Below are 14930 nucleotides of genomic sequence, written 5' to 3'. Positions count from 1 at the left end.
ATCTCAAAGCAAATTCATCATCATGAGTGAGGGCATAAGATTGTATTGGGGCAAAAGAAATTGCAAAACTGACATTCTACATGCAAATAAAACTCTTTCAGTCACAATTCTTTTGTGGTGCAATCAACCACCTTTCAGAAAACGTGCTGTTTCCAGCAAGGACCAAACTCTCTTCCCCAGTAACTTTTCACCAATATATCTTGGTGGGGATGGGAAAGAGTACAGAAAGAATATCTTAAAATGTGCATCATTTTGATTTACAGGCAGGGGGAAAAGATGTGGGGCTAAATTTTTTGGCAGCATCCTTCAAACCTAAATTACCACACTCTGTAGTGGTTTGTACTTGCGAATCTGCTGACATAACCCCCTATTTGGATGATCGACTCTGTAAAGCTCCTAAAACCTTTGATGCAAGCTGAGGAGGGGAAACCCAGCAAAAATCCCCAAACTACTCTTACCCCTCACCCATAAAACTCCACACCCCTGAGCTGAAGCTGCCAAGAACGTAGCCCCAGGTTCTGGGTGTACAGGAGCTATGCATGCTGTTTGTTTGGTGAATGAGCTTGCAGTTGGCCTGTGAGATGCTGTCTACCTGTCGTGGCTTTGTTGTTTGGATAAGCTGCATTGAGCACTGCACATTTCTTCCTTCTAGTTCCTGTTCCAGCAGCTGGGGATGTTGGTGTCCTTTGTGAGGAGTCATATTCGGCCCTATATGGATGAAATTGTCACCCTGATGAGAGTGAGTGCAAACTTTAAGCCAGCATGTTGCTGCCAGCAAAGGTGGACAGTGTTTCTGTCATTATCAAATCTATCAGTTACTTCATAACTTCGTGTGGAGTGCAGAATTCCATACAGTTGAAGTACTAATTGTATTTTGTAATCTGTTTGAAGCAGTAATATCTGTTATTACTAGAGAAAAGAAGACTCTGGGGGGAACCTTAGAGCTCCTTCCAATACCTGAAGGAATCCTACAGAAAGGCTGGAGAGGGACTTTGTAAGTGTGTCCAGCAACAGGACAAAGGGAAATGGTTTGAAACTGAGGGAGAGTAGAGTTAGACTGGATCTTAGAGAGAAGTTTTTCATCACAAGGTTGGTGAGACACTGGAGCAGGCAGCCCAGGGAGGCCGTGGATGTCTCCTTCCTGGGGATATTCCAAGTCCAGGTTGGATGGGGCCTTGGGCAACTGAGTCTAGTTGAGAGAGGTCCCTGCCTATGGTGAGAAGGTTGGAGTAAATGATGTCCCTTCCAGTCTAAGCCATTCTATGATAACTGCAGTATGAGTAGCTCCTAAGTTCTGCTAGTCCTTGAGTTCTTTTGAGTGCTTGGACTATGTGCACTTACTACTTTAAGAAACAGTCTTAGCAAGAGATGTTTGGAGTTCATAAATAGGTGACATTGCGCTTCATTCTCACTTAATGTCCGCAAAGACTTAGAAATAAGAGGAAAAGTGAGTTGCCTAAAGGTTGTTTTTAACAGCTGTAACAATGCTGAAGGCATAGAGTGTTTTGAAAACAGACCAAAACTGCAGTGCATATTCTTCTAATATAGCCCCTCCTTCTGATCTTGAATTTATCTAGAGATTGTCTCCTGTGGTTGGCTTTTCTTGTAACTGGTACAGCTCACTTGAAGAACTGAATCTTTTTTCCCCTCTTCCTTCTGTAGGACTTTTGGGTGATGAACAACTCTATACAGAGCACCATTATCCTACTTATTGAACAAATTGTGGTAGCTCTGGGAGGTGAATTTAAACTTTATCTGCCTCAGCTCATTCCTCACATGTTACGGGTCTTCATGCATGACAACAGTCAGAGTCGTGTTGTCTCTGTCAAGGTGAGTCAGTGGGAAGCTGCAGTGCCTGGTTTGGGTTGGATATTGAGTTGGGTAGATGCCCAGTGTGCTGGGCTCCAGCAGAGCTTCTTGCTTGTGTGCTGCAGATGGGCTAGGTGCAGTTCAGCAGTGGCTCGGTGTAAGATGCTGCAGACAGTGCGATGGTGGAAGCAGCTTCTCGCTGGGCTCTGACTTGCCTAATGTGCATCTCCCCCGTTACTGGCTCACCCTGGGTCACTTTTCCTTCCAGCTATTGAATGCGATCCAGCTCTTTGGAGCTAACCTGGATGACTACCTTCATTTGTTGCTACCTCCCATTGTGAAGCTATTTGATGCCCCAGATGTCCCAGTGGTGGCTCGCAAGTAAGTGTTGGCTTTGCAGTCTGTCTTTTCTTTTTTCTGCCTTTGATATCAAAGTTCTGCAGTGCCTGCCCTGGCCACATGTAGAATGAAATACCACCTGCTTTCTCCTACATTTTTTTCTCTATTAAGTCACCGTGGAAGGCTGGCTTTGGTTGGATGTCACAGCACTGTTACTAGATTTTCCTGGGCACAGACTGTTACTTTCTGCTTCTCACCTCCCAGTACTATAGTCAGTGACATGCAAACTGTCCTGCAGGTACTGGCTGCATTAACAGAGCTCTGGTGACCTTTTTTATAGAATCACCATAGAACAGTTTGAATTGGAAGGGACCTTAAAGATCACCTAGTTCCAACTGCTTGCCATGGGCAGGGATATTTCCTACTGGACCAAGTTGCTTCACATCCCATCCAACCTGCCTTCGAACACTTCCACTCCACAAATTGTCTGGGTAGCTTGTTCCTGTGCCTCACAGCCTTTTCTTCTATTGATGCCTAGGAGGCCTGAGCATGAATCTCTTATGTGGTTCTGTCTCGCATTTCTGCTGTCTTCTGTTGCGAGAGCTAAGTCCTTCCTTCTTTGTGCTCTGACTTCAGAGCTGCTCTAGAAACAGTGGACCGCTTGACTGAGTCCCTGGATTTCACCGATTATGCCTCTCGCATTATTCATCCCATCGTGCGAACGCTGGACCAGAGCCCTGAGCTACGGACAACTGCCATGGACACCCTCTCCTCTCTGGTGTTCCAGCTGGGAAAGAAGGTGATGTCCTTCTTAGGCTTGAAAGCTCATAGAGGGAGGGACTGTCCCAAAGTTTTGAGGTTGAATATTTGTTATGTGCTCATTCAGGGGTTTAAAGAACATGATTTTTTTTCTTGTAGTTGTTTCTGGAATCAGAATTGCAGAATTGGTTTCTCGTGAGATCAGTGAAACAAAGGTGGAGTTTAGCTGCTCTTGGGACGCTGAGGAGAAACAAAGGTGGAGTTTAGCTGCTCTTGGGGACACCAAGTAACAAGCTTTTGATGCTTTCCCCTGTACAGTACCAGATTTTCATCCCGATGGTGAACAAAGTTCTGGTGCGACACAGAATTAACCATCAACGCTACGACGTTCTCATCTGCAGGATTGTAAAGGTGGGGTGGCAAGTATCTAGCTGCTTGCAGAAGGGCATTTTGGGCATGTAGCTGTGAACTTCACTTAGAGTTACTCTTAAAATGAAGAAGAGCTGTTGCTGTGCTGTGTGTTAAGTGCAGCTGCATAAAGAGATTTTGAGATTGCATTGGGAAAATTGTCAGCTGATTGCAGTTATTTCCTATAGAAACATCACTGCAAGCTCTAGGTAGGGACTTGGACTTGCAGCTAATGTCATTACTTTTTTTCTTCAGCACTTCTTAGATGTGGATTTACCCTATTTTTCTCACAGACTTACTGAGATAACAAGGTCTCCTTATTTTCTGTAGTGTCCCACATTTCAAAAAGTCAGTAACTGCTTTGCAGTTTGGTTAGCTTGGAGCAAGTAGCAAAGCCCCTGTTCTAACCTGCTGCTGAGGCAAACAGGAAAGAGTAGTTGTTTCCAGGGGTGTTATTTTGACTTTTATAACCAGGAGCTAAGATTTTTGACCAGTTACCTTGGATAGAAACGGGATATAATTTGAGGCTGTAATTAGTATATTGAAACACAACTGCTTCACAAACTGTGCTGTGAGTCTGGGTAGTGCTCTGACCTTATCTGTTTGGCTTTTGTGTGTGTGTGTGATCCTGATTTTAAGCCATTTATTGCAGGGCTATACCCTTGCTGACGAAGAGGAGGATCCCCTGATTTATCAACACCGAATGTTGAGAAGCAACCAGGGAGAAACTTTGGCCAGTGGTCCTGTGGAAACAGGTCCCATGAAGAAACTGCATGTAAGCACCATCAACCTGCAGAAGGTAAGAGTAGAACACTGCACAGCATGAGTTTGCTGCTGAAGGGAGGACCTGTAGTCTCTCTGTTGCCAATTCTGTACAAAACAGAGGTCAAAGTAGTGTCTGAGACTCTCTGTAAAATTAGAAAGTGGTGAGCAACTTTAAAAGAGGAGCAGCTGCATTATTAGACTATTAATGGCCATGAAGTAATCTTGACATTTTCATGTTGTGTGAAGTATGAACAAGACTTCCTAGATCATCTGTAGCTTCTAGAGACATCTGTTCTAGAGCTTCAGCCTTTATTAGCCACTTCTGTTCTATCTTAGTGCTGAAGGGAGTATAAAACTTAAGAGCTAAGCAGTGGCTAATCTGAACAGTAAATGCATTTGCCACTCGGTTCATTAGTGGGATGGATTGGTTTGAAAAGGCTGGACTTAAAAATGTAATTCTAAACACGTTAAGTAGCATTAGGCTGATGTTTTAGCAGTGGCTTTAGCTCTTGATGTATTTTTGTAGGGGAAGAATTATTCATGTTAAATACTTGCCAGGTCATGACAGGAATGTATTTAGGGAAGATTCCTTAGAAATGAGGCTGAAGTGCTGCAGTTTATCTGGGGAAGCTAACGGATTTCGGAAAAGGGAATCTCAACAATGTGATTTGGAGCTGTAAAGAAGTACTGCTGCCTGCTGATGGATTCTTAGATTTTGGGTAGTGCTTCCTTTGGTAGTTGAATTTGTCTTCTTTTGTACTGCAGGCCTGGGGAGCAGCTAGAAGAGTTTCCAAAGATGACTGGTTGGAATGGTTAAGAAGACTGAGTTTGGAGCTGCTGAAAGATTCCTCCTCACCCTCCTTGCGCTCATGCTGGGCCCTGGCTCAGGCCTATAACCCCATGGCTCGGTAGGGAAATTCTGTTTTGTTCCCATTACTTCAAATTGCAGCTGCAAGTCGGACATTACAAGGAGGTAGCCAGTTACTTAAAAGCTCTTAGATTCCATAAACAGAAGTGGTTCCTGCTGTGGGACACACCAAATAGCTGGCAACTTGATTTCATTTCCACCCTTCCCATTTGGCTACTCCATGATATACACAAAATCTTTCAGTGGGATTCTGCATATTGGTCTAGAAATAACATAAAGCACATAAAAGGAAAGCTGGGAAAAGAGCAGAGTATGAAATAGTTTTGAGGATCTACAGTGGGTGCATAAAAATGCCTCTGAGTGGCATAAGACACAGTGGTTTATTTCTTTTGTAACCAGTATGTCTGGAGAAACTCTTGAGTTTCTAGCAGCAGCTGCCTGTTTATCTCTTCTTGACAGTGCATGTGAATCTGACTATTGCTATTGGAGAAGCATTCATTCCTGGTTTAGTTTTGTCTTACTGTGGAGGTTACCATTTTTGAAGTAGAAGAGCAGACGCATGATGGAAAGTTCCTGGGTGGGCAGAGGTGATGACGGTGTAGTCCATGCATCTTAAAGCCCTGCCACAGTATTTCTCTGCAGTACTGGCAGTGACTAGGGCTGTCACTCTCTAGCATTCAATTCCTTTTCTCCTTCTCAAGCTTTGCCATTACTGCAAGGCCCAGTTAGTGCAGTGCTCTGCTGAGTGCTGTAGCCTCTGCGTCCAGAGAAAAGTACAATCACCCATCTTACTGCGTTCCTTTGTGATCTAAGGCAGACCAGGCAGAGCAGAGCTTCCTTGCTGCTCTGAGAAGTTTGTTGTAGCCTAAAATTCTTGCTAGCATATGGTAGGACAGTATTTATACTATTGTAGCATCCTATTGCATGTGTTCTTAAGATGCAAGTTTCACTGAGTGTTTGGTACAGAAGCTAGCTGTATGAAAGCTATTCTCACGATTGCTGGCAGACATAGAAATGCATTTTGTAGCTCACTCTCTGGATACAATGGCAAGTCCATTGTCAAATAGACTTTTCTCATCAAAAATATATCCTCACCTCTCACTCTCTTCTGTTTTCCTTCTCAGTGATCTCTTCAATGCTGCTTTTGTTTCATGCTGGTCTGAACTGAATGAAGACCAGCAGGACGAGCTGATCCGAAGCATCGAATTGGCCCTGACCTCTCAGGACATTGCAGAAGTCACTCAGACACTGCTGAACTTGGCAGAATTCATGGAGCACAGCGACAAGGTAGAGGTGCTATGAAGCAACTCTTACCCAGCGCTGCTGGTGCCTGGTTTATGGAAAGGGTGTGAAGAGTTCACGTCTACTTAGTTCTTTTATACTCATCCTGCTTTCGATGCCTGTCTTTCTACTCAGGGTCCGCTGCCTCTGAGAGATGACAATGGCATTGTGCTCCTGGGGGAACGAGCTGCCAAGTGTCGAGCATATGCCAAGGCTCTTCACTACAAGGAGCTGGAATTTCAGAAGGGTCCCACCCCAGCCATTCTAGAATCTCTTATCAGGTAGGACCACAAGTGATGAGATTTCTGCTCTTACAGAACTACCAGATTTAGGATACCTTTAAGATGAATCTAGATAATTGTTAGGATTTCACTCTCTGCCACAGGACTGCTGTAGGCTAGCTAGCTTGTGCTCTCTTAGATGCTGACTTCTGCCCTTCTGTTATGTGCTTAAATTTATGACAGAAGCCATGGAAAGTTGTACGTGAAAAAGCAGAGCTTTTTACCTGTCACCTGTCAGGTTCTATATGGGATGTTGTGGAGTGGCTGTAAGCTAGATAAGAGATTTCTACACCTACTTGTAAATAAGCCAGAAATGTTCTTAATGAAAAGTTCTCATCTAGCTCATGTAGGGCATATTCTTCATCTATCAAATAGCAGATAGAGCAGAGTGTATTGTTCCCTGTCCATAAGACAGATGTTATCTTGAAACACCTGCACAGGATTTACTACTGAGCTAAGCTGTATTAAAACAGTGAATCTGTTTCATATCACAGAAACATTAACTCTGCTGTCTGAGATGGGCAAACTGATTTTGATTGAGTGAAATCTTAGCTTTGTCTGTATGCAGTGGATGTTTCAGCCTTTGTAATTCCTTGGAGTTGTGCTTTCATTTTTTGTTTGGGTTTTTTTCCCCTTTCTTCTGTTCTTTCATACCTTGTTTTTGTTCTCTTGGTTTGCTGAGGGCAATCTACGATTCAGTGTACTCCGTTTCTTGGCCCAAATCACTTTGTAGCTGTTGTGTATCAAAAAAGCACATTAAAGAGCAAAGACTCAGCATCAAGCAGGACTAAAAATGAAAGGCAATTTATTAGAAATGAAAATGTTTAGAAACCTTTGAAAAGTCATTTTACAGACCACAGATAAAATACATCCACACAGATGAAATTTACAGCATGAATAACCAAATATGTTTAAGGCAATTCCCAAGACACCTTTATCTCCCATTTCACACAAGACTGAACAGTTTAAATTAGATTCAAACTCTCTTTAGGATGAATAAAAATAGATATATTAACTATCACTATCTTTTCCAACATACTCAAACAGTGGTATGGCTACAGGAGGAGTCTCTCTTTTGTAACTGTTCTTTTTAACACTGTGTTAAGGATACTCATTTGTGACATCTCTAGGTAGCTTGTAACTGGGTGGTCTTCAGAACAGATGTTCATGTTCCTCAGTGCGATGTGCTAGCAGACGTCCCCTCAGGTTGGAATAGCTTCTGGCCCTCAATGGGTTCACTGGGGCCTGCTGGTGTTTTGCTCAGGGATACAATGTTTTTTATTGTTGGAGTTGAGTGTGTGGCTGGCTCTGGATGTTTTTCTGCTGACCTGCTGTTCTCTTAGTTTTACAGCCATGTGGCATGCTTATGTTCTGGCCTGAACGTAAGTTTGTGACAGCCCAGTAAGTTGCTTTGTAATTAATCAACCTTTAGGTGATCTGTGGATAGGAATAAGTGTCACAGAGCATACAGGAGAAATCCTTCCTTCAGGGTTACTGTCTGCTGAGAGCCGACCATCTGTGGGTATCTGCTTGAGGCAGCAGTAGAAGGTGGCAGTAAAACTTGAAGAGGGAACCTGGGCAATCCTAATTGATCTGAAACTTTTGAGCTTTGCTTTTTTCTGTGTGGGAATGTAAGACACTTACTGTACGCTAAATAAAGGTGTGTCAGGGGCACTTCTGATTGATTCCTCTGGTATGAAATGAGTGTTTCTGTGATGTGAGTCCCTCTTGGAAGGAGTTACTCAACAATGCTTCCTCTAGACACTGAAGGAAAGGTGACAGAGGCCTTCTTTCTTCAGTCCCTGCCTGGCTGGTTAATGCTAAGGCAACCCACCAGTCACAACACTAGTGACAGCAGACCAGTGGGTTTTCTGAAGGTGCTGTAAGTGCATTCTCTCCTAACCTACTCTAATGCAGCATTTTTTCCCTTTGGAAAGAGTCCTAAGAGGAGGAAGTAATGCTGAGCCCTGCCTCTGTGTACACAGGCAGTATGTAGCTGTTGCACATATTAGATGAAATGAACAGTTGTCTGGCTGACTTGGAGCTCTCTGTTGCCCACCTTCAGCAGTGGCATCACATAGCTGTACAAAGCAAATATTGGTTCCCTCTATGGTTTGAAGTCCTCTGGCCGGATCTTCATCTCAACTCTCTTCAGTGAGTAGGTTGATCCATGCCATCCGTACCAGGTAATGCCATCCATGTTCTTGGTGTGCTCTCCCTTGCGGTAGTAAACCCCGTTCAGGTTGGAATCTGTGCAGCAGTTGTACCAGTAGCCACCTTGTCAGAAAATGAATAGATTGGTGGTGAGCCAATGACTGAAACCAGGCAGAGTTTGTGTTAAGGATTATCGCTTTTTCTGGAGGAGAGAGACCAGAATGCAGCAATTAATCCCTGGAGCCTGCGGTCCTGCTAGCTGGGATTGCGGGGACTTCAGATAGATACTGAACACATAAAGGCTTGACAGGTCCACAGTCAAATTAGTCCAGCAGCTTTTCATCCAGCTGCTCGTGCCTCTCAGAGTATTTCACAGATTCATGGAATGGTTTGGGTTGGAAGGGACCTTAAAGATCATCTAGTTCCAAAACCCTAGACGTTGGCAGGGACAGCTTCCATGAGACCAGTTTCTGTCTCTGACTCCAAGTGAGCATGGAAAACAGTTTTGGTTCTTAGTTTGGGTATCTTACAGTGTTTAAAAGGTTTCTGGGCTCTGTAAGGAGGCTGCACTGTTTTATGGAGGCTGATACCAATGCTGTTTACATGCCAGGTGGGGGCACAGTGGGGAAATTTAAAAATAAAGGGCAAGACACAATGAAGAAGGTTATTATTTGTGACAGACCTTGTATAAAGATGATAAATTGGGTGAAGAGAATAACTTCCTTAGAAGCTCTTAATATAAAGTAGCAATAAGAGATTAGAATACAGATAGACTCTTGAGGTGTATGTAGGATAATATAGGATAATAATTGCCAAATTCTTCATTCTGGAGTTTGAAACTTTCTAAAAATAGAAGAAAAAATAAAGGCCTTATAGAAATAGAGAAATAATTTTCTGCATCTCTGGATTGTGTCAAAGTCTGGGGCAGTCTGGCAGATTGTCAGCTGCACCGAGTGGGCTGGGTAACTGTGTGTAGGTGAGCGCAGACAGTAAATCCTGTGGCAAGTACTGATGTCTAGAACATGCAGCCTGGCTCTGTGTAAGTCAGTCTTAACTGCCAGATTTCCCACACAACCCAGAAGTGTGTGTGCAGAATTGGTCACCTCTCTTGCTTTACCATTGTCACTTGCCCAGAGGGAGTTTTGGGCTCCCTGCAAAGAACTCGTGCACCTGGGCTCTTCGTTGGTGTGGCTGCACTTCAAGTACTCTGTTCAGTTTTGGGCCCCTCGCTCCAAGAAGGCCATTAAGGTTCTGGAGCATGTCCAGAGAAGGGCAGTAAAGCTGCTAAAGGGCCTGGACAACAGGGCTGGTGAAGAGAGGCTGAGGGAGCTGTGGTTTTTCATCCTGGAGAAAAGGAGGCTGAGAGGAGACCTGATTGCTCTCTGTAACTCCCTGAAAGGAGGTTGGAGCAAGGCAAGAGTTGTTCTCTTCTCCCTCGTATCAGATGATAGAACAAGAGGAAATGGCCTGAAATAATGCTTGGGGAGGTTTAGTCTGGATATTAGGAAAAAGGTCCTTCCTGCAAGAGTGGCCAAGCATTGGAACAGGCTGCCCAGGGAGGGGTTGGTGTCACCATCCTGCAGGTGTTGAAGAAAGATGTAGATACAGCACTTTGGGATGGGGTTTGATGACCATGGTGGCCTTGGGTCAAAGGTTGGACTTGATAATCTTAGAGGTCTTTTCCAGCCAGCACAGTCCTACGATTCTCTGAGCCAGGCAGCTCTGTGGGGCCAGGAGATGTCTGTGTGTGCCTTACCTTTACGGAACTGGGCACAGTCGTCCACACACTTGTCGTTGTCCTTGTCCTTCGTGCTGAAGGCTGTGTTGTTGTGGTAGCGCAGGGAGTCGCGCCCTGTGTTGCCGCTGTAGTTGCCCACGAAGAGCCGGTAGCTGTTGAGCTCGTTGCTCAGGGTGAACTGCTGGTACTGTGCGTAGCGGAGGTTACCTTCCCAGTCCTGCCACGCAACAGGGAAGAAGAAACAGGTTCTGTGAGAAGAGTTCTGAGAAGATTGCAGCCTCTGTGGTGTGCATCATGAGCCTGTTCTCAGTCGTGGGCTTTTCACAAGGGATTTTCTGTCTCTGACACAGGCTGCAGAGCCTTAGAATCATAACATTGTTTTAGTTGCAAAAGATCTAAGATCGAGTTCAGCCATTGACCCAACACCACCATGGGCATTAAACCACATCCCAAAGTGCCATGTCTACACCACCTTCGTGGATGGGGACTCCAGCACCTCTCTGGGCAGCCTGAACTTCCCAGAGCAAGGCATTGTATTTCCAAGTCTTCCTACACTGATACTAAACAGCATCATAGAATGCTTCTGGTTGGAAGGGACCTCAAAGCTCAGCCACTTCCAACCCCCTGCCATAGGCAGGGACACCTCCCACTAGAACAGGTCATTCAAGGCCTCATCCAACCTGCCCTTGAACACCTCCAAGGAGAGAGCATCCACAACCTCCCTGGGCAACTTGTGCCAGTGTCTCACTACCCTCACTGTAAAAAATCATTTCCTAATATCCAATTTAAATCTCCCCTCTGCCAGCTTACACCCATTTCTCCTCGTCCTGTCATTACAAGACTTTGTCAATAGTCACTCTCTAGCCCTCCTGTAGCCCCCTTCAGATACTGCAAGGCTACGATAAGGTCTCATTGAAGCCTTCTCTCCTCCAGACCTGGTGTGCAACTCTTGTGTTCAGCATCCTGTTCATCATGGGGAGTTGGACTCGATGATCTCCTTGGGTCTCTTCCAACCCCTAACATCCTGTGATCCTTGTCTCAAGGTGCTGCCACAACTGACTTATTCCCCTTCTCTGAAACTGTAGTTTTTAGATCTAAAGCCTTTCAGTTCACTTTTTCCATTGTACATGTCTTGCCCCTCAAAGCTATTGGACCTGCTGAAAATGAATCCAAGTCAAGCCCAGGCCTCTAGCAGACTGTAGAAATTGTTTTGGGGGAGAACAAGGCGAATTCTTCTGTGCACAGGCTGGCAGGCAGTGCTGCAGAAGGGAAACGTGCAGAGTCTTTAAAACTTTTTGGGGAATCTCTGTAAGTCTGGGAATCTGAGGTGGTCAGTAGCTTGATCTCTGTCTGCAGAGTTCTGCAGGATTCTCTAGAGCTTCACATTTCCCTAAGACACAGTCTGTACAGACAGAAGTTGTCCTACCGACTTTGCACAGTGGAGAACACAATTTTGTCTTACCCTTGGATGTCTCACAAAGTCCTTCCTACCTCATTCTCCTGTAATTACAGCATACAAATTCTTCTGATCTTCTGTGGAGGTGGTTTCTGCTTTTAGGGAATCACTTTGTACCAAAAATCCCTTTGCTGCTGAAACTTAGAGCTTATTAATTACCTCCAACTCCACTCTCAGAACAGTGGGGCGTCTTGAGAGTCTGTAGATATTTTCATTTCCCAGCCAAAAATCTCCCCTAATGTTGCCAAATCCATCCCTGTATTGTTTCCAGTCCCTATTGAAAGATGTCAAACCAACTTTACGCCTTTGGATGATAGTCCAGCCACCTCCATCTGTCTCCATGTCACAGAACACCTAGGACAGGACAAAAGGAAGTGTTTACTTGTCAGTAGACTTGAGAAGGTTCATTTCTCTTAACACAAGATACTGCTCAGAATTGCACAACTTGGAGAAATTCCTGTGTTGTTTAAAAGTAATGTGAAAAAAAGTCCTTAACCATCTTTCTGTCTTCCCTCTTAAATGTTCACTCTTCCCATCCTTGAAGTTTGCCTGCATAAAGGTGATGATTCCACATGCAGGGCATCTGAATTCAGTATGTGCCCTTTCCATCTCTGTGATAGAGAAGCAGTTCTTGGTTATACCTGAAAAGACTTACAACACACATTTTTTTTGTACTCAACATCCTTACCTCCAGGTCTGGACTGCCCAGGAATTCATCAGGAGGTAGCTTGTAAACACCAGAGATTCGGTAGTTCCTCTGGTAAAGTGAAGAGCAGTCATAGACAGCATCTACTTGAATCAGAACCAGAAAGTAAGAATCTGAACAGCAATAGCTCCCCCGTAAGAGTGATCCCTGCAGAGCTTTCTGTATTACAAGGAGTAATGGAGTGAAGAAGACTCTCACTAGTGGTTCATTTTCCTGAAGTGCTTTGGTTTTGATCAATGCGTGCACTGGGAAAAGAGAGTGAAGCACTGGGACCTGCTGATGCTAACCTCTCCTGTGCAAAGAGCCATCTCTCTGCTTTCTCTTCACACTGCTGCTGTGTGTTTGTTAGAAGGTAAAAACGTGCATGTTGCCTTCCCTTCCCAAATAACAAAGGCTTCTCTACCACAGTGGCTGCCTGCTGCCAGATCTGTTTTGATTTGTGTGCCTGAGCGTGTTAGCTGAGTTTGGGGATGAGACATATTTGCTTAACACATTTTGCACCAGAGCCTGTGACAGAGGTGGTGGCTTTTAGCTGCACTCAGGCTGCCAGCTTCTCCAAGCCTCCTTTCCTTGCCAGTGCAGGAGCTGACTTGGATTGCTGTGCATTTTCCCACCTTCTTCTGAGGAAGGTAAAGCAGCTGAAGCAAGGCTTTATCCGTTCTGACAGCTCTCCCTGGAGTACAACCTGCATGTCTCTTACCTGCTGAGGTGAGACGTGTCAGGTTTAAATACCTTCAGGGCCACCTTCTTCTGCATGGCAGTGTATTTTTAACAAGTCTTTACTGTGCTTCCAGAGACATTCATGATAGTAAAAGCAAAATGTTTAACACCCACTCTAAGCACTGCTCTGTCTAAACTATAGCCAAGTGCAATTTTGGTTTTGTAAGGAGAATTTAGTAAATAGATTTAGGAGTTTTTCCTTGGCATCTAAAATAAAAACCAATCCAAAGGAAGCCTTCTGGCAAACTCAGCCATCCCAGACAGCAGCAGTTTCTTTTTAAGCAAGTTTTAAGCTTGTTGCAGTGAATTCATTTGAAGAGAAAACTCAACCAAAAGGACACTTTCTTCTAGAAACAGCTTTACAGGAGCTGACCTACAAAATGCACCTGCATTCCACGGTTAGTCCAGGCCTGTGCAATCACTGTGCAGTGAATTTTTTCCCTCAGGGAAGAGAATTTGGAGCAATTTAACTGAGTTCTGCTGGGGCTTATGTAACAGTTTGCATCTTGCCTCATCTACAGCCTTGAATTTTTGCAGATGACCATTCAAATCATGGGTCACTCTCTTACTCTGGTTCAGAGAGACTCATAAAGATACAATTAGAAATCTCCAGTAATGCTTGGAGAGCACTTTTAAGTGTTTTACCTATTTCTAGTCTCCTGCCAGCACTGTGAACTCAGAATATAACTGCCAGAGCCATTCCCTGACACAGCCAGATCCTCCTCTTTTTGGATTAGTACTGTGCTGCCAGAAAATGTCAAGTTCTTTGCTGTGCACACAGAGTACCTGTTCAGTTTTTCTGCTGCTTGATAACAGACACAGAGACTAAAGCGCAGCTGCATCTTTGGGCTTTCGACAGATGAATTCACACTTGGCTTTCCCAGGGTCGCCTGCCAGCAGCAGTGCTGCATACACATCCAGGCTGCGTGCACATTAGTGGGACATGCTAGCACTAAGGTCTAGTTGTTAGCTCATTTTGTGCATTAGGAGCTGTCTGGGAGCTCGGTGACTCCCTCCTTACCAGCTGAAGTCTGCGTGACGGTCTGAGCTGCCTGGAGCTGCATGATGTCTATCTGGTTGTTCATCTCGGAGTATTTGCTCTCAGCATCAATGAGGCGAGACTCCATCTGCTTGGTGCTCCCTTCTAGCTCCATCACCTGCATCACCACGTTCACCCAGTCCCCCTCCTGCTTCTTGCTCAGCTCCTGCAGCATTCTGCTGAGGTTGGCCACTTGCAGCTTGAGCTCCTTGATCTCGTCGCAGCAGGCTGTCAGCTTGGACTGTGCGTTCCCATTGATTGTTCTCCTTTTAGGAGGCTTCTGCAGCAGTGCAGGGTAGATGGCCACAGACACGGCAACAAAGCAGAGCCATGCCAGCTGGGCACTGGATCTTGCTGGCATTTTTGCTTGCAGCAACAGAAAACTTCCAACTCCCTGTGAATAGTCTGAATGCAGCTGGGGTAGCTATGGAAGTTTCTGCAAGTCCTCCAGCAGACTGGTACCTAACTTTCTTCCAATGAAGTGAGTCTCTGAAGGTGGAGCCTGAAGAAGTAGCTTTTTCCCAGACCCCTCCTGTCAGCGTGTGCACTTTGGAAGTCTGTCTCAGAGCATCTTATATACTGTTTTTCTGTTTACCTCCACCCCCCT

At 44.9% G+C, this 14930-nt stretch overlaps 2 protein-coding genes across 4 annotated transcripts in view; one reads left to right on the top strand and one right to left on the bottom strand.

The window, feature by feature from the left end:
* The window catches only part of MTOR (mechanistic target of rapamycin kinase), a 65935-nt gene that overhangs the window by 14243 nt on the left and 36762 nt on the right, over positions 1 to 14930 (top strand). For both annotated transcript variants that reach the window (XM_064172034.1, XM_064172035.1), the window contains 9 exons: positions 653 to 739; positions 1663 to 1830; positions 2078 to 2190; positions 2785 to 2947; positions 3226 to 3318; positions 3968 to 4114; positions 4846 to 4988; positions 6073 to 6235; positions 6365 to 6510. In XM_064172034.1, coding sequence (XP_064028104.1) covers positions 653 to 739; positions 1663 to 1830; positions 2078 to 2190; positions 2785 to 2947; positions 3226 to 3318; positions 3968 to 4114; positions 4846 to 4988; positions 6073 to 6235; positions 6365 to 6510 — 1223 coding nt within the window. The remainder of the gene's footprint in view (positions 1 to 652; positions 740 to 1662; positions 1831 to 2077; positions 2191 to 2784; positions 2948 to 3225; positions 3319 to 3967; positions 4115 to 4845; positions 4989 to 6072; positions 6236 to 6364; positions 6511 to 14930) is intronic.
* ANGPTL7 (angiopoietin like 7) lies at positions 7315 to 14803 on the bottom strand. 2 transcript variants are annotated; one of them, XM_064172037.1, is made up of 5 exons: positions 14306 to 14803; positions 12547 to 12650; positions 12018 to 12212; positions 10421 to 10619; positions 7315 to 8787 (listed from the first exon to the last, which is right to left on the bottom strand). In XM_064172037.1, exons 1-5 carry the CDS (start codon positions 14682 to 14684, stop codon positions 8618 to 8620), a joined length of 1047 nt encoding a protein of 348 aa, XP_064028107.1. In that variant the 5' UTR covers positions 14685 to 14803; the 3' UTR covers positions 7315 to 8617. The 2 variants fall into 2 exon arrangements, with proteins under 2 accessions (XP_064028107.1, XP_064028108.1); XM_064172038.1 differs by having other exon boundaries at positions 12547 to 12647.

Source organism: Pogoniulus pusillus, chromosome 36 (assembly GCF_015220805.1).
Source record: "Pogoniulus pusillus isolate bPogPus1 chromosome 36, bPogPus1.pri, whole genome shotgun sequence".
In the NCBI taxonomy this organism is placed as follows: domain Eukaryota; kingdom Metazoa; phylum Chordata; class Aves; order Piciformes; family Lybiidae; genus Pogoniulus; species Pogoniulus pusillus.
This window is presented reverse-complemented; position numbering and strand designations above follow the sequence as displayed.